Source organism: Haplochromis burtoni, unplaced genomic scaffold, assembly GCF_018398535.1.
Source record: "Haplochromis burtoni strain Fernald_Lab_line unplaced genomic scaffold, NCSU_Asbu1 Contig_42, whole genome shotgun sequence".
NCBI classification, from domain to species: Eukaryota; Metazoa; Chordata; class Actinopteri; order Cichliformes; family Cichlidae; genus Haplochromis; species Haplochromis burtoni.
The window spans coordinates 287,841-310,340 of NW_024582403.1; the positions used below are offsets into that span (position 1 = coordinate 287,841).

Genomic DNA, 22,500 nt, shown 5'->3' on the forward strand with positions numbered 1-22,500 from the left:
TGCACATGAATAGGACAGCACATCTATCTGTGTGTGTGTGTGTGTGTGTGTGTGTGTGTGTGTGTGTGTGTGTGTGTGTGTGTGTGTGTGTGTGTGTGTGTGTACGTTTGAGAATATACAAACACATGTGTTTGCCCACAAAAACAGGTGGTGGGTGGGTATCTTTGTTTACTGTATGGCTGTGTGCCTGCGTGCATTTGAAAAAGGGTGGCGCTACCTCTAGGATGTGTGTATGTGCATGCATGCGAGTGTGTGTGCGCCACAGTGAATGATTAATACTGAATGCCTAGCTCCTTTTTTTGTTACTCCCTCTGCTCTTTGTGCAGTTTGGACAGGGCCACTGTTGCACCATCCAGCTGCTATTTGTGTGTCCGTGCAGATGTGGCTGAACACTGTTAGTATTTGTGCTCAGACTCTGTGGAGAAAGGAATTTCTGTAATATTACTAAATAATAAATGGTGTACATACATGAAGAAAAAATATATATCAGTGGCATGTGGTGACTTTTACAAAAAGACAAGCAAAGATACTGCATTTTAGTCTCCCATCAGTCATCCATTAAAGAAAACATGTTTATCCACAATGTGAGTGTACAAATAACCAGAAGAAGCTGCTCATCTCTCATCTCGCTCAATTCAAGCTACTGTTAATGGGGAACACCCATAAAATCGAGATGCCCAACAGATTCTAGTGGAATTGGAGGCAAGCGGAGGAAAGATGAGACAAATTGCTACCACAAGATGGCAGTAATTTAAAGGGTGGATGCAAAAGAGCAATGACAAACACTTATGGTGTCTATATTTAATTGTAGATTTCACTGGGCAAGCAATGCCCACCTGCCTTGCCCCGACAGAACACGACTGGTATATAGAGCAGTTTGTCATATCATTAAAAGCCATCTGCCTAACATTGTGCAGATCCCTTTGTGGTGCTAAAACAGCTTTGAAGCCTCAGGGCATGGACCAGGGAATTCTGAAGGCTGTCCTGTGGTGTCTGGCACAGGATGTTGGCAATGCATCTTTTTGGTTGTGGATTGGGGTTTTCATGGAAATGTAGGGGTCAATCTCTGGGCTCTTCTTCTTGTTTCTTTAGCTATTTCTGAGCCGTTTGGGAGGTGTTACATGTTAAAGTAGATCTAAGCTTTCTCAGCAGATCATTGCGTTATAAAGAGATGTCATTCACTTTACCTGTCACAGTTTGTAGTGTTGTGTATAGAAAACATTGAAAAAGAGTGAGAGAATGTGAAAACTATTTTCCAACGTTTGAATGAACTTCTGCCAAGGCACATATTTCTCAATTCACCGTCTAAAATGAGTGTTTTTCACAAAGGAATTCCTTGACGTGAGTTTGTATACAGTAACTAAATGAGCAGAGGGGCAGTGCTGAGAAAATGATGGTGCTCAGTAAAGAAGCCATCTGTAACTAAATATGTCAGCATGTGTGGCTGAGTGTCAGACTAAGCCAGCTTACATTAAACAGACTACCAGCAGTTCATAGCAACAATTCTGAATAAGAGTAAAACACTGGTTTGCAGCACATAAAACTGAAATTATTCATCCCTCACTGCTTTAATGCTATATAATAATGCTATTTATTACATATATATATCTTTTCCAGGATGTTGAGGAAAATCTGGGTCTTAAATTATCTCGGACAGGTAAAGCCACGATTGTGAATTTGCATTTTTTTTTTCTATTAAGTCAATTAAAATATTTTTTTAATGCAGCTTTATGTTCAAGATTAGTCTCTATTAAACATTTTGTGTTAACTTTCCAGTGTGTTCCACGTGGCCTGGATAGATATGAGGTGAACATGTGTTTCAGGTCACCTGCACGCTTTAGCCTTGTGTGTAACAAAGTGACAGCAGGTGTGAAGTGATAGGAACCATTACAGTTAGACTGCAGGGTCCACACACACACACGCACACACACACACACACACACACACACACACACACACACACACACACACACACACACACACACTTGATTTATTATAGCAGCAGCTAATTATGTGCTCGTACTAGAGATCCTTTCTTCAAAAACAGTCACACTAAATTGGAAATACTGAGTAATTACAGCATGGAATTTTACAGGACTGTTCTATTACACACTATTACAGAATACTTTTGATCAATTATTACTAACTTTTAGAGAAATTTGTCAAACCTAGCACAGTGGAAGCCATAAAACATAGATGCTATTTGAAACTTAGATAAATATAGTATGTGTAAATGAAGGGGAGTTCAAAAGGCCACAAAGTTATACAATACTGTTCAATAGTCTGAAGCCACCCCCACTTTTATGATATTTTGTTTCCAAGGGACCAGACTTTTTGGATTTTCTCCAGGTAATATCTCTCCAGGCTTTATAAAGGTACTTAAAGAATTTTCTTTGCTTTTTCACTGATTTCCAGTTCAGTCCTTATACCTGACCTTTTCAGATCAGTGTTTCTTGGTTTGTTTGTTTTTTATGTTGGGCCTTAAAATTATCTACAGCAGATGGACAACTACAGTAATGATACAGTAGAAGAAAAAATCCAGCAGATGCATCTCTGAGGACCTGACAGATGAATCTGACCCTTCAGATCGTGGCTCGATGGGGCGATCGTGGCTCAAGAGTTGGGAGTTCGCCTTGTAATCGGAAGGTTGCCGGTTCGAGCCCCGGCTTGGACAGTCTCGGTCGTTGTGTCCTTGGGCAAGACACTTCACCCGTTGCCTACTGGTGGTGGTCAGAGGGCCCGGTGGCGCCAGTGTCCGGCAGCCTCGCCTCTGTCAGTGCGCCCCAGGGTAGCTGTGGCTACAATGTAGCTTGCCATCACCAGTGTGTGAATGGGTGGATGACTGGATATGTAAAGCGCTTTGGGGTCCTTAGGGACTAGAAAAGCGTTATATAAATACAGGCCATTTACCATTTACCATTTCAGATGATGCATCTACTGGTCACTGAGGTCTCAGTGGAAGGGTCACTGTCAACAAGCCATCATCAACATGTACCGGGGAGATCAGGAGAAAGGAACTACACTCTATAAAACACAGCGGAGGCTCTGAATTTCAGCCAATGGTTTTGGAGATCTTGTCAAAATTGGTGGAATTATGAATGCAGAAGAGTATCGTCAAATTTGGATTCACTGTGCATTAACATTTGGAAAGTGCCGGACTGGCAGTAGCTTTATTTTCCAGTATGACAATGATCCCACACACAATGCCAGTGCAGTAAAAGCATACTTGGGCAGAAAAACACACAATGGAAGACTATCAGTTATGAACTGGCCTCCCCAGAGCCTGGACCTTAACATTATTGAAGCAGGGTGGGATCATCTTGACAGAGAACAGAACAAAAGGCAGCCAATATCAAAAGAAGAGCTTTGAATGTCCTTTAAGAATCCCAGTGAACTATTCCTGAAGACTACTACAGAAATCCTATAGTTAAAGAATGAAGGTGGTCATACTAAATGTTGACTTTAAAGCTCATTAAAACTGTACAAACTTTGTACATGGGCAAACATACGTGTTGGCATATGTTTCCATAAACTGTTAGACCTATTTCCAATTTTCCTAGAAAAATATAAAGAAACAAGGGATGGCTCAAAACTTTTACTCAGTATTGAGTTTCAAAGAACGTTATGAAGATGAAATATTTTCCACCGAAATATTTCAATAATATCACCACACAAATCTTTACTCTTAGAGTGACAGGCCATAAATACTGCAACTAGTGACCACAACTAATAGGACTTAAGTTCTGTTTTCAGGCAACAAACCACCTTTCTCATGCTCTAAGCAGAAGGCTTCCACATCCTCATGTCTTATATCTGTGTTCAGGATATTGACTCATGTCTTTACAGTCCTGTAACTGTCCCTTTTAGTCCCAGTTGTAACCAAACATGAAATTTTATCACTCAGTGATGCCAGAACGTATTAAGTGACGACACTGGCTCCCAGAAATTTGGCCCTGCCCACATTTCCCTTGAAGATTTTCAAAACCTCTTGAGGTGAGCAGGCCTGCTTTGTGAATGGTGTTCTGCTTATGGTCTAAATATAATCTAACCACAGACCATAGTTTGAGTAATAAAGGGAAATTAAGAAGACGGGGGGTGTGAGGGTTAAGATTACCCAGACATATAAAATAAAGACAGCCCAGGGAGATGAATTACAGCTACTTTCAGGCCAAACGTGGGCGTGCAATAATGTGATCACATAAAATCCAATCTTTATGGTTAGATCTCAAAACTCACATTAACATGACGTGTTTCAAACCGAAAAAACTAAAGGCAGTGGACTATATACCTTACTTCACAGCATTTTTTTTTGTGGATGACAAAACGGAATAATCTTAACATGGAACTGTTTCTGACAGAGCCATGATGTGTGCTCATGTCTGTTCATGTCGAGTTTTCGTATTTATGCTTTACAGCCGTTTTCAGCAGCATTTGCTTTGGATCACTTACTTCTAGCATTAACTATGTCTAGAATGTAGTGGACAAACAGAACTTGTGTGAGAACGAGCAGGAGCACCTCTCAGGTCAAGCCCCTCTAAAGTTACAGATGTCATAGTTATTTTTTTTCTTTTCACAGGGTAATTAAAGTGTACGATGTGTGTATTAAGTGGTTCAGTCAGGAAATCCATCTCTCCTCAGCTCAACACCTTACCTCTCAGCCTCCCCCATGCCCTTGCTTTCACTGCACACATACACCTTCCTGTAGCACAAGTGCCTTTATGGATAAAATGTACGCTTTTTTAACTGCAAAAAGATTTTTTTCCTCTATTGCTCTGCTCTCAGTTTTGAATTCTGCACACACATCTGCAAGTGCATGTTATAACATTTCATTTTCTTCACTTTCAGAAACAGGTTATTTATATAAATTCCAGCAGGCATAACTGAATTATCCCAGGCAATATAAAAGAAACTGACTGAGAGGATTTACTGTCTCACTGTTGGGCCAAGACTTTATGATATTGGTGGTTGATAATGACACCTCCAAATAAATCATTCACAAAATACTCATATATTGTTTGATTCTTAACCAATGACTGTACTGTAGACATTTATTACACTAATAACACTCATTAATAGCCTGTTTTCAATGGCAATACATATTGATTATGATTAAAGCAGTGTCCTTTTGATTAAATTTGCCATTTACTGTAACTATAGTATGTATATATTTCCCCCAATGAAAACAAATCCACAAAGTTTTGCAAAGTTATCTTAAAATTTGGGGTGATTATATAAAAATTTCACGTTAGCTATCTCAAAATTTTGATTAACTAACTCAAAATTTCGAGATAAGAACCCAAAACTGAGCAAATATCTCGACATTTTGAGTTATTAAGTCAAAATTTGGAGATAAGAACCCAAAATGTTTATTTTGACTGATGGATAGCAATATTCTGTTTTGTTTTGTTTTCCAGTAGCCAAAACAAGCTTCCAAACTGAAACAGCTCTAAACTAGGCTGGTTCTAGCTGTGTGCAGGGGGTAGTTCAGCATAGCTAAACAGTACATCTTACCAGTCTAAAGAAAAATCATTTTGGGTTTTGGTAAGCTAGTGAAGAAAGTATTGATTCTAACATCTGAATTGGTTTGATAGCCTACAGTCCACAGTCTCCCACTCACATACACATAAATGTTCTAGAGCAGTTCCATTTTACCTGTTGTAGATACTTCTGAGACGTTAGATATGTGTACTAACTTCCTTCATTTTGTAGCCAGTGTCAAAGTGGACCTGTCTAAATGAACTGATCATGCTCTCTTCTTTCCCTTTGTCTCCTCACCGTCTCCCATCCTGCTCCTAAGCACCACTATGGTCACTGCTGTTCACTATTACTATCAGTATTATGTAATAGGGACCAATCACGGGCACCCACTGTAACATGACGTAGAGTTCTTTGTAAGGATCAGTAAAAGCATCAGAGTTTCCCCCATGGACAAAATGACACAGCAGCCCCAGATGAAAGCAATAAAGGAAAGGCATACCCACAGACAAGTCATACACACAGAATACTTGGTCTGTTGCTATTGCAAACAGATACAAACCTTAACTATTTTCCATCACTCACTCGGCAAAATGCACTCTCTGTCGCCTTCCTCTCAGTCACACACAAACTAAAAACATACACTTATGCAGACTACATGCAGAGTTATCATTTGTGCTGAGGAGTGCTGTGAGAGCATGGCCGTGTGTTGTTCGAGCTCTGTGGTGTGCTTCAGCAGGTTTTCATTTGCCAGTTCCCTGGCAGCCGCTGCCCGCTCTTATTAAAAACATCCCATGGAATTTCCTGACGCTGCCACGGCCTAGACACCACTTCGCACACATACACACACTTACACGTATGTTTATGTTTGTGACACAAAGTCCCATGATCTGCAGATATTTATCACCCAAACGAGCAGTTACTGTCAAAAGTCCACATGTAGTACTGTTTGTTTTGGAGTCTAAGCCACTTTGGATCTGTTTGCTGAAGTTGATTTTTATGCATATGTTCTGATGTGCAGACCTATAATAGCCCATTGTGCAGGCAGACTGGACCCATGTGTTTTGCAGTCACTTGTGGTGTTGTGGTGTCGAAGTGATGACTGAGGGAGAGAGCCTGCCTGGCGTGCATGTCATTTTGTCTCCGTGGCTCTTCCCATCTTAGTCCGTATCTGTTTTTCTCAGCCTCTTCCCCTCATCTGACTGTCTCTGCCTGCACACCAGTCTGTCTGCATAGCTCTCATTTCATCTTTCTCCCCAGCTCTCTGTTCTGCTTCTGTCATTCTGGTCTGCACTGTTAGTCCTTTCCATCTGTTGCTCTTTTTCCTTTATTAAACCAACACCATTCCTTGATGCTGTCTATCTCCATCTTGCTTCATACTGTCTTTCCTTCCACATAGTGCGGATCTATTTTATGAAGTGACAGACGTGCAATGCTTTGGATGTTGGGTGTGTATTTTCTCTTCTGTGGAGAAGACAGAGACAGAAAGATATTAGAAGTGCTTCCTTGCTGACAGTTTGGGCCTAGCACACATTTAAATTTATTTTTAACGTCCGCGTGGTTTGTCCTTGAAGCCAACGTTGTGTTTTTTACAGGGGCATCTGGTGGATGAGCACAAGGATACTTATGTCTTTCCTCCTCAAAGCCAGATAACTTTAATCCCTAATACAATTCAAAACTAAACAAGGATCATTTCTCATTTGGATCTCTTAACCGTGACCAGTTACAATAGCATTCAACTGCTGTAGGAACAGCGTAGGCTCTGTTGTTGTATCCATGTAAGGTTATGCCGTCTTGTAAATTTTCAGGAATGTAACTCTGTGAGTTTGCGTGAAAACATCTTATGGTAACTCTTAACTGCACTGGCTGCATTTCTCATCGTAATTAAATCAGTATAGCTCATTAGCTTGTTCAAAGATTACACACTTCATTAGCAGCTGGAAGAACATCCCGCTGCCTATTAAGAGCCAATGACTTTAATGCTATGTTTCATAAACACGTGAATGCTTCTTTCTTTGATCTTTTGAGTGTTAAAATTGACCTAAATGCACACAACAGAAACTATGTAGCCCCAGGAATGCAAGAATATTAACGTCCCCGTTTAGAGACTCATAATGCTGCAGGTTTTTCTACTTGGTGAATGACTATATTCACTGTTATCCTAGCTAAATAACAGATCTGATTAAAACATTACTGCAGAAATTTTTTTTTTTTTATGGTCACCAGATCTCGATCCCGATTAAAGACATGGAAGATTTTGGGCCACAAGACAGAAACATAGTGCCAGGCCTGTAATATCTATGCCAAATGAAATATAGGAATCATTAATAATGAGATGGAGATATAGTTAGAGACGCAAAATTGGGAGGGTTTGGACATGTGCAGATGAGGGATATAGGCTATGCTGAATATGGGGCTGCTATGCAGGAGTTACACTGGTGTGACAGAAGAGGATAGGGTGAGATGGAGGCAGATGATCTGCTCTGGTGACTCCTAAAGGGACCAACTGAAAGATGAAGAAGATTTTCCGCTACTGACATTAAAACACTAAATTAAAATGTACTTTTTGGTAGAATTGTGTTCTTGTCTGGGAGTTTTAGACACCTGTAGAAACATAGGTTTACACATGTCTGTGAAGGTTCTCAGTCATCCAGGTCATCGTAGTCAAAGGAGCTTGCAAAGAAAAGCGTCTGGACACTCAGACAGAAACTGGTTCACCCGAAAGACAAAACGCCAAAACACAGACTTAACAACGTGGTGTATGCTGTACAGTGCAGCGAGGAATGCCCAGACCTCTACATCGGAGAGACCAAACAGCCACTTCACAAGCGCATGGCACAACACAGAAGAGCCACCTCCACAGGACAAGACTCAGCAGTCCATCTGCATCTTAAGGATAAAGGACACTCTTTCGAGGATGCCAATGTTCACATTTTGGACAGAGAGGACAGATGGTTTGAAAGAGGAGTGAAAGAAGCCATCTATGTCCACTGTGAGCGACCATCTTTGAACAGAGGCGGGGGTTTACGACACCAACTCTCTGCCATCTATAATCCAGTTTTGAGATCCCTTCCCAGACGCCTTAACGCCCACTCACATCCTGGGCCATCTGACCTCAGGAATTCGCATGACAAGGTGAGGCCAGGTTTCACAATGAACCCACCCGAAACTCTGGCTGATTGGGGCCCGCACCCAATTTCACACCTTGGCTCAGGTGATTAGAGGATCATCAGGGGGTCCTTTTGTCCCTCTGTGGGGGGAAACTCCCACTAGGTTTATATCTGGGACTCTCCACCATTTGACCTTAGAACTGAAGAAGCTTCTCGGATGAGAGGTGAAACGTCTTCAAGCAACTTAAAGAAGTCCAGACGCTTTTCTTTGCAAGCTCCTTTGACAATAGGTTTACACACCAGTGTTGGTGCATCTCAAATGCCATTTGCCTGTTTGCCACAGTGAATAACTTTGGGATTAGTGTCTTGCCTGAGCCAAGAACCAATCAGCTAAGTAAAGAAAAACGACAGCCTATCATTACTTTAAGAACTGAAAGTCAGTCAGTCTAGAAAATTGCTCACACTTCGAATGTGTCCCCAAGTGCAGTTGCAAAAACCCACAAACGCTACAATGAAACTGGCTCACATGAGGACCGCCACAGTAAAGCAAGACCAAGAGTCACGTCTGCTGCAGAGGATTAATTCATCTGAGTCACACAGCACCTCAAATTAGAGCCCAGATAAATGTCACGCAGAGTTCCAGTAACAGACACGTCGCTACATCAACTGTTCAGAGAAGACAAATCAGGTCAAATAGCTGCTAAGAAACCACTACTGAGGAAAAGCAACAAGCCGAAGAGATTTGTTTGGGCCAAGAAACACAAGTAATGCACCAGTGGACCAGTGGGAATCTGTGCTTTGATGAGTCCAAATTTGAGATCTTTGGTTCCACCCACCGTGTCTGTGTGACACAGAAAAGGTGGTCTCTACATGCATGGTTCCTACCGTGAACGAATGGACGAGGAGGAGTGATGTTGTGGGGGTGCTTTGCTGGTGACACTGTTGGGAATTTGTTCAAAATTAAAGGCACACTGAACCAGCATGGCTACCACATCGCATCCTGCGGTGACATGCCATCCCATCCGATTTTCCTTTAGTTGGATCATCATTTATTTTTCAACAGGACCCCAAACACACCTCCAGGCTGTGCAAGGTCTATTTGACCAAGAAGGAGAGTGATGGAGTGCTGCACCAGACGGCCTGATGTGATGTGATGCTTTGGTTTCTGCAAACACAAACAGATCCAACTCAGAAAGATACACTCACATTTACTCACATGCACTTTCTTTTATCTCTAAGCTTATGTGTCTGTGTGGTGTTTGCCAGCAGCACACACATGCACTCCTTTAGATCATAATTTATAGATTATCATTCCTTCTCTCTGTAATTTTAACTGATGGATGAAGAAAAACAAACCAGTGTGAAAGGTGAAAGACGAACATCATAGAGACGTTTTTAGAGCAGAGAATGCCACATCTTCCATTACATGTATGTACGATGAGATATCAGAGACTACAGCTTACAGAAATAAAAACAGTCAATAGCAGGGGGATTTTTACTTTCTTTGTGCCTTTGTTTTCTACATTTTCCACTACTTCCTTTTTTTTTTTTTAATCTCTGTGCTTTTCTACTTTTTCCTCACCACACCCAGCTTCTCACTTTCTGCCCACCAGGAGAGCTTTACAAACTTAAGCAGCAAGCATAGGCAGTCTAAATATTTGAAAGCAAGGAATGGCTTTTAAACACTCAACCACTGAGCTGAGTGAAGCTTCCAGTCTCTCTAACATGGATGTGTGTCAAGCCCGCCACATGCAGCGGTCAGCCTCTGGATTTGATCCCTGAAACTTTCTTGATCTCCGTATTTGACCAGAATTTCAACCTTTAACAGTCCTGTCAACAGCTGTCACTCACAACACCTCGGGGTGTGTGTGTAGTGCAATAAGACAGACAGACGTCTTACTGCATGCATAGGAAATGAAGTCATTATGGAGATGAGGAATGGGTGAGAGCTCCAGATTGCCTTTACTTCTCCTTCTAGAAACTCAGAGCTCCCTGAGAAGAGAGGTGGAATTTACACATCATGTAAAAGCCGTGGTCTGTTTTCAAGGAAATTATTCCTGAACACTGTGGGTAGCTGTTTCTGTAGCTCTGTTAATTCAAATTCTGCTGTGTGATTTATAGAGGGATCCCGTTCCTGTTAAACAGTAGATGGGAATGCACAGTGAGGCCCAGGGATGCCGACCTTATTAAAATCTTTGTTGCATTACTCATATTTTGCTCAAGGAAATAGTCTTAGTACAAAAAGTGGAAAAAGGGACTTTCCCCTAAAACACAAACAGGTGCACACATATACATTATATGAGCACAACTTGCAGGGAGAATGCGAACACACACAGGTTCACGCACAAGCAGATCGCAGAAAGAAAAGCACTGAAGCATGAGCTGCATTCTCCTGGGAAAAATGTCAGCATCCTCATAACATCTAAACGAACTTGACAGATTTGGAGTTCCTTAAAATCAAATCCTCCACCAATGAAAAACAAAAGCAAAGCAAGCTTTCTGTTTAGTCTATCTCCTCTTTAAGATCATATTCTTATGTACCTGTGGAGCACTTCCAGCACAGTATTTGCTCAGAGCCACCCAGCTCCACCACCCCCAGAGTTGGCTCTGCGTAATTTTGTTTCCTAAGTCAACAAAACAACTATGAGAGATGTTGTAATGTTTAGACATTGCTTTTCACCAGCATCATCAAAACACTGGGGGATACTGGGTGGGGGGAGGTAGTGTCCTTCAGTCCAGTAGACTTCACATACTTTATTGCAATATTGAAGTTATTCCTTAGAGTCATGGTGGCCCAGCACCTTACATATTTTCCTTTCATTTGTCACCTATTTAACACCTACACACATTTACAAACATGTGAAGATGAGAGTAACATTTTCCACATTATCTCTGTCTGCGCTTGCCCTCGTCCTGGAACATATTTCCAAACAAACCAAAAGTGGAACACACCCTTGTCAGCTAATATGCTTTTTCTTTCTCATCCATTCACTGGGTATGTCTCCTGGATGTTCGCTTTTCTTCTCTTTTTAACTCATCTTCCAATTTCTTGATCACCCACTTGTTTAAATTGCTCTGAGGGAACTGCTTGTGTTTGTTTGGACCATAATGTAGCAACTATACCCAGCAGGCATTCTGCTTGGGTTGAGGGCGTACGTCAATCCCTCTCTCCCTCTGATCGTCCTCTCTATCCTCCACCCTTTCCTCCTTCTTTTCCATCTCCTCTCAAACCACTTGCCAATTATCTATTTCTATTCTCTCTTCCTTTGTGCTCCTTTTGTGCAATTTTCATATGAGGTGGTCTGCTTGTAAGCCATGTGGGATTTTTTTTAACCACTAGTGCATATCAGTTGATGCATTGTTTACACAAAGTAATTGCAAACACATTTGTTTGTGCAAAAACTGAAAAATAACATAATTCTCTTCCTGTGCGTTTTCTGCATTCTTGAAGCAATGTCAAATTCCTAACTGCTCAGTGTTTCCATTTTCCTTGCTTTTCCTGCTTTGCTACTAGTGTCTCTTTCCTCTGACTGATGTGCAAAAGCATATAGAAAGAAAGGATGGAGAATCACGCATAAAGCGAGGCTCGGTGAGGTTTAACTTGGAAGGAAAAATAGGGAAAGGTCTGAAAGAGAGAGAAGGATGTGTGCAGACCAAGTGTTGACATGGTTTAAATTGAGCGTGAATGCCTAGACATGCTGCAATACCTCTTTTTTCTTTTCAAAACACACTAATACATCCCGCCCGAAAAAACTTGCATGGAGGGAAAAAAGAGAAAAACTGACTGTAAAACAAATGCAAAATGGAAGCTAAGAAGCTTAAGAAGCCTGGATATGGAAGATAAAGAGACAGGCAGATGTGGCAAACATAGAAAGGTGAATGTGCAAGTGGAGTAAATTAAGTCATTGCTACTGTAAGTGGAAATCAGGATGGGATGGTTATTAAATAAAGGAGTTGCTGGTTTATTAACTCTGCGCTCTGGAGCCACGGGAGGGGAAACACCCTATAAGAGGGTGTATACACAGCAAAAACTTGCTCCTACTTAAAACAAAATATTTATTAAGTAAATAAAATATTTGAAAAACACATATCTGCAGTTGGAGAAATGACAGCAGGTGGTTGGCTGATATATGGTAGTGGTTGCAGTTGGGCTGAAGCCACATTCCCACAAGCTATTCTTTTTATGTCGCAGGCAGAGCAACTTGTCTACTGGAAGATTAAATACGACCCATATGGAAAAGAATTTCAAAGAATATTTAGTAAATGTTTATTTTGTGTATTTTTAAATCTTTAAACAAAATTCCTGCCACGACTTATGTATGAAACTGGCATTTTGTTCATGCATAAGAAAAGTCATAAGAAACAAGTATTCATTATTTTTCCAGCATGATAACATGTCACAAAGTTCAAATCATCTCAAACTGGTTTCTTACATTTTACTGTAGTTTAATGTACATAAAATAACTTTCACAGTCCATCGTGTGCATGTGTGGCAACAGGAGATTCACGTCACAGATCTGCTGACGACAAATCCGCAGCAACTTTGCGTCATAATGGACCAAAAATCTTTGAGGAATGTTTCGGTTCCACATTGATTTTAAACCACGAATGAATGCAAAACGTTGTCCAGCCCAATATGTTAGGCATCGTGTTTAGGCATCAAATATCCTTTGATTAAGGAGAATATTTTCATCTTCTGTCATGAGGACATGTTAACTTGCCATTACCAATTTTCTAACCAAAGCCACAATCTTTTCTCAATATTATCCAAGAGTTCTGATTGCTTGAACAAAACCATAAAAATTTTAATTACGGAAAAGAAGGAAATGTTCTTGGATGTGTATCTTCAAACAATGTGCAGATGGGGGCGAGACAGCTAAAGACACTGGGAAAAAGAAAAACATTGCTTTCTCTTTTTTACATTTCTTTTAAGGTCTTTCCGTAAAAACTTGAAAAGTAAACATTAATAGCGAGCATTACACTGCAATGATTAGGGTGTCACTAAGTACTGTAACTTTAAAACAGAGTGGCATGTTTACAGTGAGCTACCTGTGCGGTCAGCCCACGAGCACTACAAGCAGCAGGGGAGCAATTAGGAGTCAGCTGACCTCTTATTACATTTAAGCTAATTGAGCTGTTTGTTAAGACTGCTCTGTGCTTCAGAAGCACCACACTGTTTACTGTCTGAATACTCCACAAACAAACACACTAGCTCAGCCTCCCACACGCACCTTCATCTGCTTGGAAAGAACTATTATTTCTCTACCCAGTCACTCACCCACACACAGGCACGAACCACAAACCTACAATGAAACAAACAATGCACATGCCACTGTTGTCAGATGAAAAGCTTGTGAATTAACATTTTCCAAAAGAATGGATTTGTAAGAACTTGGAAAAACGTTTTGTTTGTTCAACAAACGGAGCCAATTCATGAAGAAATGTGCAGTCCCTCACTTGAAAGTTACCAACATTTCATAAGTGTTGGTTCTCGTTGTGAGAAATATTGCTTGCTTGTGTGTGTGTGTGTGTGTGTGTGTGTGTGTGTGTGTGTGTGTGTGTGTGTATTCAGTAGGCTGTTTAAGCAGCAGATGCAAGTTTAGCATCCAAACCAATTCTCCCTCCTCAGAAAACTGAATGGCAGTTTTACAGCAAGTGTAAAAATTGAACCCATATGGTTGTTTGTTATGTCATCTTCCAAACAAAGTTACGCATAAATATACACGACTTTGTCTAGGTGTGTTATGAATGATGGCAGAGTAGAGGAAATCAAGCCAACACACGAAACAGTCAGCTTGACCTCACACCCACACAAACACGCGGCACATGCTCTTCTTTGCCCCGAGCCCACTGAATTTAATGAAATAGCTGCTTGACACAGACATGAAGGAGGTTAAATCTGTCAGCATGCAGTCACTGAACGAGCTGACTTTGGCCCCAAGATCTTGTTTGAAGGAAAGGGTGAAAAGAGAAAGAAGAATGCTGCTCTTTTCAATTCAGTTCAGTTTTATTTATATAGCGCCAAATCACAACAGCGGTTGCCTCAAGGCACTTTATACTGTGAGGTAAATACCCTACAATAATACAGAGAAAACCCCAACAATAAAATGGCAACAGTGGGAAAGAAAAACTCTCTTTTAACAGGAAGAAACCTCCAGCAGAACAAAGCTCAGGGAGCAGTGGCCATCTGCCGGTTTTATCTGTTTATTTCTGCGGTTTTAAAGAAGGCCCAACAGCGTCTCCACTTTCTGAGAATCCTCAGAAAAATGGACCTGAAGAAGGAGCTGTTGACCGTCTTCTACCGCTGCTCCATTGAAAGTGTGCTGACATATTGCATCGGTGTGTGGTTCTCCAGCTGCACCACAGCACAGAGAAAGGTCATCAATATGGCCCAAAAAATCATTGGACATCCTCTTCCCTCCCTGAAGGACCTGTACAGCACTCGCTGTCTCAAGAGGGCACGCAGCATCCTACGGGACTGCACACACCCAGGACACGGGGTGTTTAAGCTGCTGCCATCTGGCAGGAGGTTCAGGCTGCTGAGGTCCCGAACAAATAGACTCAAGGACAGCTTTTACAACAGGGCAACAGCCCTGATCAATGCAAATAGCTGACCTGACTGGCTTTTTTTATTACTAAGTTATTATACTGTGTTGTGTTTTTTGTGTTGTTTGTGTTGCGTTGTGATGCGTCGTATCGTGTCGTGTTGTGTTACATGTAGTGCCGACGTAGGACAGTTTTCCAATTTCATTGTACTATTGTACTATGTATGACTGTGCAATGACAATAAAGAGTTATCTTATCTTACATAACCAAATAACAATACAGTTGGCCTTTGTAAGTGTAGAAATATTCCCAATTGTCAGTCTAATTATCCTTTGACCTAATGGTGGTGCAAAAGTACTGTGCCATCCCTCATTTCTTTATACCGGTATGTTGCTGACAAAAGAGGAAACGTGTGTAGTTTATTGAAACTTGTGTAGATAAATGGTAAATGGCCTGTATTTGTATAGCGCTTTACTAGTCCCTAAGGACCGCAAAGCGCTTTACACTACATCCAGTCATCCACCCATTCACACACACATTCACACACTGGTGATGGCAGCTACATTGTAGCCACAGCCACCCTGGGGCGCACTGACAGAGGCGTGATAGATGGTATTATATGGTTGATCAAAATCCGACAGTTTTTTTCTCCGTTGGTTTTTCCATCCATTTGGCAAGATCCCAAACACACAATTTCAAATCAAGATTCAACACTCGTTAAGACCCATTGCCACTAATTTATGTAACCGGTTTCTGCTTCTGTTTCCCCATTACACTGACATTTGTGGCAAGTGGAATAATGCTACATAAACACTGTTACATTTAAAGTCCAGTTTTTATATAATTTCACACACTTCATCCATTTGTCCCTGTTTCCTGTCAGAGCTTTGCTGGATTTTTTCCCCCGTATTTCTTAAGGACATGACTTTCACTGTTTATTTGCTGTAGATCCTTTGCAGTCCTGCCACTTCTTCTTTTGGCTCCCACGTGTCTAGCCTTGCCAGTTTTTGAATTGCTTGTGCAAAAATAAGATTCTAGGTTTGTCAAACTGTGCGATCTTTTGTATTTTTTATAGACAAAATTGAAAAATTTACATGTAGACGCCATCTCTTGGCCCATCTCTTAATTCAGTTGCCTTTTTTATGCTTGAATGATTCACAGGTCACTGTTAAATTACTAACCAAATATGAAAATATTCCCTTAAAAATGGTTGGGCACAATGACTGGACTGAGAAAAAGAACGAAAAAGAAACAATGTCCAAAGAAAAACTTTGAAATAGCTTCAGAAAGCCTGGATATGTATTGCTCAAGAATACTTGGAAAAAACCCAATGAAGTTTGGCTCCTTGGAAGCAAAATATAAATGAATGAGGGGTGGCGCAAGACTTTTTCACAGTAGTAGTTGTCAAAGGACGTGAACTGACTCAACAAATACTTAAATAGTACTGTACTGTACCTTTGACTTCACAACAAAATCATACGTTTTCTTCCATAAAACCTTTAAGCCTATGAACATGAGAAAATGTCATCACTTCTTATGGCAATATGTAAGTATAATAAAAGAAGAACACAAGCACACACAAGCACGCATACACTCACCGTCACCCAGACAAAAAACTCACACTCGGCCCATCTGATCTCACCGACGCTCTGTTGTTAGAAGCCTCCTCTCACTCCACGGCCTATCCCAGCACTGCCTTTGAACTCAGCTGCCAAGAAAGTGTAACACCGCGTGCCTCTTTCTTTGACTTTCAGGAATGATCAGGAACATTATAATGATAAAATTAGCAGGGGGTGAGGAGCTGAGTGGGAGCAGAAGGCCTCGACGGAAAGCAAGAAAGAGGCTCGAATATTGTCAGCGTGTTGTTAATAAGCGAGCTGAGGTGTGCGAGTGTGTAAAATTCCTGCGCGTGTGTGAGTATGTGTATACGTCTGTGCACAAATATGAATTCCTCTCTTAGGGAGTGCGTGTTGGTGAGGGTGATGTCAGGCTACATTATGGCTTATTGCTGGGTTGACTGACATGCAGGATTATCGGCTGATGGGATAAATTAAAAGAAAAAAAAAGCTTTCATCAGCATGCGGCTGGAGCCTGAATGTTTGATGTTAGACTGAAGGAGTCATATGCAAGGTGATGGAAAGTGAGAGAGGGCTGGAAGGGAGGCAAGAGGTTGAGTGCCCGATAGATAGACCAAGTTTTCATTTGAACAATCCCTGTTATCTTGCAGATTCTTCACTTCACTCTATGTCTGAGTTGTCACTGTCACCAAAATCCATTAGTGTCTCTAAAACTTGGCTGAGAAAAGATCATATTTAATGAGGCAGTCCACAAGAAAATGCAAGAAATTTAGACTGACACGGTTTCTCTGGTATTTGTCGGACAAATATGGACATTAAAATGTATAGAAGCACTTTTAGGTTTGCTTACATTTCTTGACCAAAGCTATAGTTGCCTGTGTTAGGAAGATATAGTCTGTTACAGTTGTTAGAAAATAAGAGTTCAGATAGTGGGCCACACAAACATGTTATTGGTATGTTCAGCACCACAATGAAAACAAAGCTAAAATTTATGGAAGTTTTGTTCACTACATAATAATTGAGTGCTTTCAACGTAAGTAAATATCCATGAAACATAATCCAGGCTAGATTTACTCTTGAAGATAAATGCATGCGCCGCAAGAAGCTGATTTTGAGTCTTTTGTGACCTCTGGTTTTTTTTTTTGTTTTGTTTTGCTTTTTGTTCACTGCTAGGCCACTTTCTGGGGAACCACAGCGTGCTGGACATCCTGAGGCAGGAGGGCTATGAGATTGTCCACATGCCCTCTGATCATCAAGAGCCAGCCACAGAGTGAGTAAGCAGACAAGAGTGCGCAGTAACAGATGACGGAGCATGTCATTTGATTAAATGACTGTGGTTACAAAGACAAAAACAAAAATAAGTTGCTGAAAAATAGAAAAAATAAGTGGTTGCTTGGATTACTCTTTAGAAAAGCAGTTGTTTGACATTATGGAGTCTAAGTTCTTGATGACGACACATAAATTGCGCTAATTAAATTTGAGTTTTGGATGATTCCGGTTTTGACTGAGTAATCGGGCACTTTAGAGCTATTTAAAACTCTTTACATGTTAAAAGTATGACTTTTTCTAACCAGACAAGATATTTAATGGAAAAAGAAAAAGAGAATGTGATTTTCTATGTGCATGAGATTGATAATGTTATGGCAGTGCAGACTGTGAAGCAGAACATTTGTGCACTCTTACTGTAGATTTTGGCAGGGATACAGATGCACATCCACATGTATCTGTATCGACCCCCCCCCCAACTTAGTCTGTCCACATCCGTCTAATTCTCTTGAGAGTTGAGGCATTTAACCTCAGCAGATTTATTGAAGTGCAGATACAGTCCAAATTGTGCTATGCAAGAATCCTTTGATACCTCATCATCTCCCTCACCTGCCTGCTTCTGCCCCCCCCCACCTTTCTGGTGGCTGCCAAAGGCCACTTGCCAGAGTGGTGGTTCTGTCTGCTTTCACTGCAACATACAAACACATGCATGCATGTATGCAGGATAAATGTAGAGATGCTCAAATTTACAACTATGCAACACATACATGACTCAGAAAGAGTCTTGGCTTCGCTTCTGTGGCCTTCTACAACTCTTCTTCATGTCTGTTAGTGTTCAGGCCCAATCACTGGCACACAGCACCTCCACTCTCACCTAAGGGTTTGATCCATGGGCCTATAAAATAATAAGAGCAGTCACTGGAATCGGAGTGAAAATGGAAAAACAAGGCATACCAAGAACAGTCTTTTTTCTAACAGTAAAAACATCTCATCCCTCCAGCTGGAGCTTTTCACAAACTTCTCACTGCAAATTACAGCTGTAAATGTAGCCTCCCTATCTCTCTCCATCCTGTTTCCAGGCTTGTGGGCTTCAGCCAGTGGTTCATGGTTTAAAAGCTGACAAGTGGACTGACTTACTGTGGTCACGAAACACTTGTGTCTACTGCATGCACGCACACACAAACACACACACACACATGACCACACACTTGCCTGCAAGCTGACACTTCTAGCTCTCCGATACAAGGTGATCTGACAGGCGAGGAAACACACCACAGGATGGCTGGATGAGAGGTGTTTATGAAAGCTGTTAGCCTCAGACCTGGAGTGTTTTGAACCCACTGGCACAATTATATGACTGACAGAGCAGCCCAGAGCTGGGTTTGGCTGTGCAGTAGCTTGACCGCAGGCCTGGAGCTATCATCGCACTGACCAAGCCATCAGGGCCTGGGTGAGACAAGGTTGTTGAAACTTGTGAAAATAGAAAGGCAAACCGACAAATTGATCATGACCGGTGAGACAAAACTGATTATAAGTATTTCAAAAGAAATCGTGACTAAAGCATGCGATTTCTACTGCTGTTTATTTCATTTGAAAGGTCTTGAATGATGTGTAAAACATATTTTTGATGCTCTACTGAAACACAAAGTCACATGCGAGCCATATTGACAGGAAAAGAACAAGAGAGAAGAAAGTATGAGTAATGGCTGGAAGAAAGAGCAGCATGGCAAAAATATTTGAAGACAGGAGATTCTGGGTGGTCTTCTTGGTCAAATGTCAGCTCTGATGCACAATATATTGCCATGAGAGTTCCAACTTCCTCTTACGTTGTCTGCTGGGTCTTTCAACTTTTAAAGGACGCCCTTCTGGTGTTCATGTCCTTGACTGAAGTTATGGGGTGTAAGTGGAAAGCCATGGGGTGGTCAGAAACCACAAACAACACCACTGTCTGGTAGCACATTGGAAATCTTGCGAAACAGTACAGAAATACTAAAAGAAACTATTTTGATCTAATATTTGGGTAAAAGTCTTTCTGTGAGTATTAATAGAACTGAGTCCATCCCCTGTCTGTCCTGTCCTCCCTTGCTCCAGGGCAGCAGGTCCAGACCTCCTTGCAGCACCAGAGTTCAGCAAGGAGAATACAGACACTAGCACAGGATCTCCCATTAGCTGGCCAACCAGTCCAGAGATGGAGCTGGAGCTCGAGGATCCAGAACCTATGCCTGGCCTTGGAGGGGAGGAGCTGCCTCACATGCTGCTCCCTGACAGCTTGAGCCAGCTAGAGGAGTTTGGACGCCATAAACGGCCACGCAAAGCTCACCGTGGCCACGGGAAACCCCGTCTCTTCAGTGACCTGTGGGTTCGCATTGGGGATGGGTGAGATATTTATTATGATTAGTTTGACTGTAGCTGAGTTGTACCTCTTTAAACAAAACATAATAATCTTTTAACAATTGAATGTCTGTAAGGACTGTACTGGCTTGATGACGATTATTAATAAACTCTGGATGTCCCTAAAAGACCACAATGAGATTGGCTGCTGAATATGTACTGGAAATGTTATGCATGTGATTGTTCGGAGATCATGTAAGACTCAGTTCTTTTCCAGTCTAGCTAAATTCTTCATAACCTAATTTCCCCCCCCCCCCTCCTTTCTTCAGCACCACCCCACCACCAAACGTGAGGATAATCAATGGCTATGTGACAGTGGAGCCTCCGCTGACCTACCAAAAGCATCGCAGGCGGATGGAGATCTACGAGATAGATCGAGATAGTTCGCCTTCCTCCACTTCACCAAGTCCCAGCTCAGCCCAGCTAGCTCACAGCAAAGTCACGCTGTCTTGTGCTTTAGCGTGGCTTTTATCACACATATTGTTCACCTCCTGACCAAAAGAAAGTGTTACCTCATGAGAAACATTGGACAATACTTCATCCACACCAGAGCAGTGGAGCGTACCTGATAAAGCCAAACAAGGAGTGATTGTCAGGGAGAAACATCTCAGTCAGGATAAGACGTCTTAACGTGGGACGATCCGTTCTCCACCATAGAGCGAGATCGGCTTCAGGCTGCTGAAATGCCAATGTCTTTAAAAACTTGCCAAGTCTCATAATGTGTGGAATAAGCTCTGTGCTGCGTAAGAAGCAAAACGTGGACTATGTTGAACTGCAGTGGGGTCAAGTCCAAACCTCCTGAAAGTATTGAGATAGAATAACAAACACACAGCACAATGAAGAATTGTAAATTTAAAGAGCTGGAGTCTTTTACCTATAAAAACTGTAATATTATGTAGAAAAATAAGACTGACTTTAATAATGAGAATAGGTCATACTAACAGTTATAACTCTGTGAAAAGAAATGAGTTGAATAAACAAGGTACTGTGTGAGGCATTTACCTTCACACAGAGAAGCACTCAGATGCCACTTTGTAAATTGTGCATTTTGTTCATAAAGAAATATTGTATATTTATTATTTCTGGAAGAAAGAGTATATTTTCTTGCTTTTTGAAATAAAACGTAAATAAATACAGTCTGTAAACTAATCGAGTGCATCAAGCGGTCTTTCTTTCAGCAGACATAAACTGTGTGTTTAAGAATACGTTTATAACACCACCATCTGTTCTTTATTTAAAGTGTGAAATTATGGATATTTTTTGTCATAATCTAATGAAGCATATACTTCGGAATTGTCAAAAACATTCAAATATGACTATTATCTGGAAAAATGAATAGAAACTATAGTGTAACTACACGTTTTTAACTAGGGAAACAAGCAACATGTGAGTTGAGTCTGCCACCTGCTGGCTAATACAAGGAAAACATGGGGAAAGCAAACCTCATAATGAGTCATCTGTCAGTTGTGTCTCCATTATAAAGCTCACAAACAGGACTGTGCAACTGTGAAATGCAACTTTGAGAAATGTGAAAAGTATATATTACCACACAGCAACGGACAAAACAAAAATAAGGATATTAGCCATTAATCAAAGGTCATACTACATTTAAACATTTTAACAAAAGGAGGAATACGGAGGCCGTTGAGCTCTGAGTGTTAACAATTAACCACAAATATCGAACTCCATCACTTCCCTTTTTGAAGCTGCTTGAATGATGAAGCTTCACTTTAAATATTTTAAGATTGGATGCTTCCTCTAAGCTCCATAAAACATAAGAATCCTTTCAGTCGTCACATACTGCGATTAACTAGGTTACAACTTCTCTTAAGGGAATCGTTGGCAACAGACAAAGTGACTATTCATTTCAATAAACTTGTTGTTGTTGATGATGATGATGATGATGATGATGATGATGATGATGATGATGATGATGATGATGATGATACTGTAGTGTATTATATTGCAGTGCTCACAATATCAGTAAAGTTCATCATGTTTGCCGTGATCTTGTTGCGAGGGAACAAAATAATTCTGTGCAAACTGTGTTGATTCCTGATCGGCTTCCTCCTCTGCTATCTCATAGCAAATGTAAATGCAGTAAGACTGCGTGATTTACAAGGACATTTACAAGT

General features: G+C 41.1%; 1 protein-coding gene across 2 annotated transcripts in view; it reads left to right on the plus strand.

Moving 5' to 3' along the window:
• Positions 1–22,219, plus strand: part of trabd2b (TraB domain containing 2B) — an 87,205-nt gene extending 64,986 nt beyond the window's left edge. Inside the window, exons 6-8 of one of the 2 annotated variants that reach the window (XM_005920861.3) lie at positions 17,882–17,978; positions 20,066–20,350; positions 20,635–22,215. In XM_005920861.3, coding sequence (XP_005920923.1) covers positions 17,882–17,978; positions 20,066–20,350; positions 20,635–20,860 — 608 coding nt within the window. In that variant the 3' untranslated portion in view covers positions 20,861–22,215. Of the gene's footprint in view, positions 1–17,881; positions 17,979–20,065; positions 20,351–20,634 lie in introns of both variants that reach the window. The other variant, XM_042220059.1, reaches the window with a different exon arrangement.
• Positions 22,220–22,500: the final 281 nt, after the last annotated feature.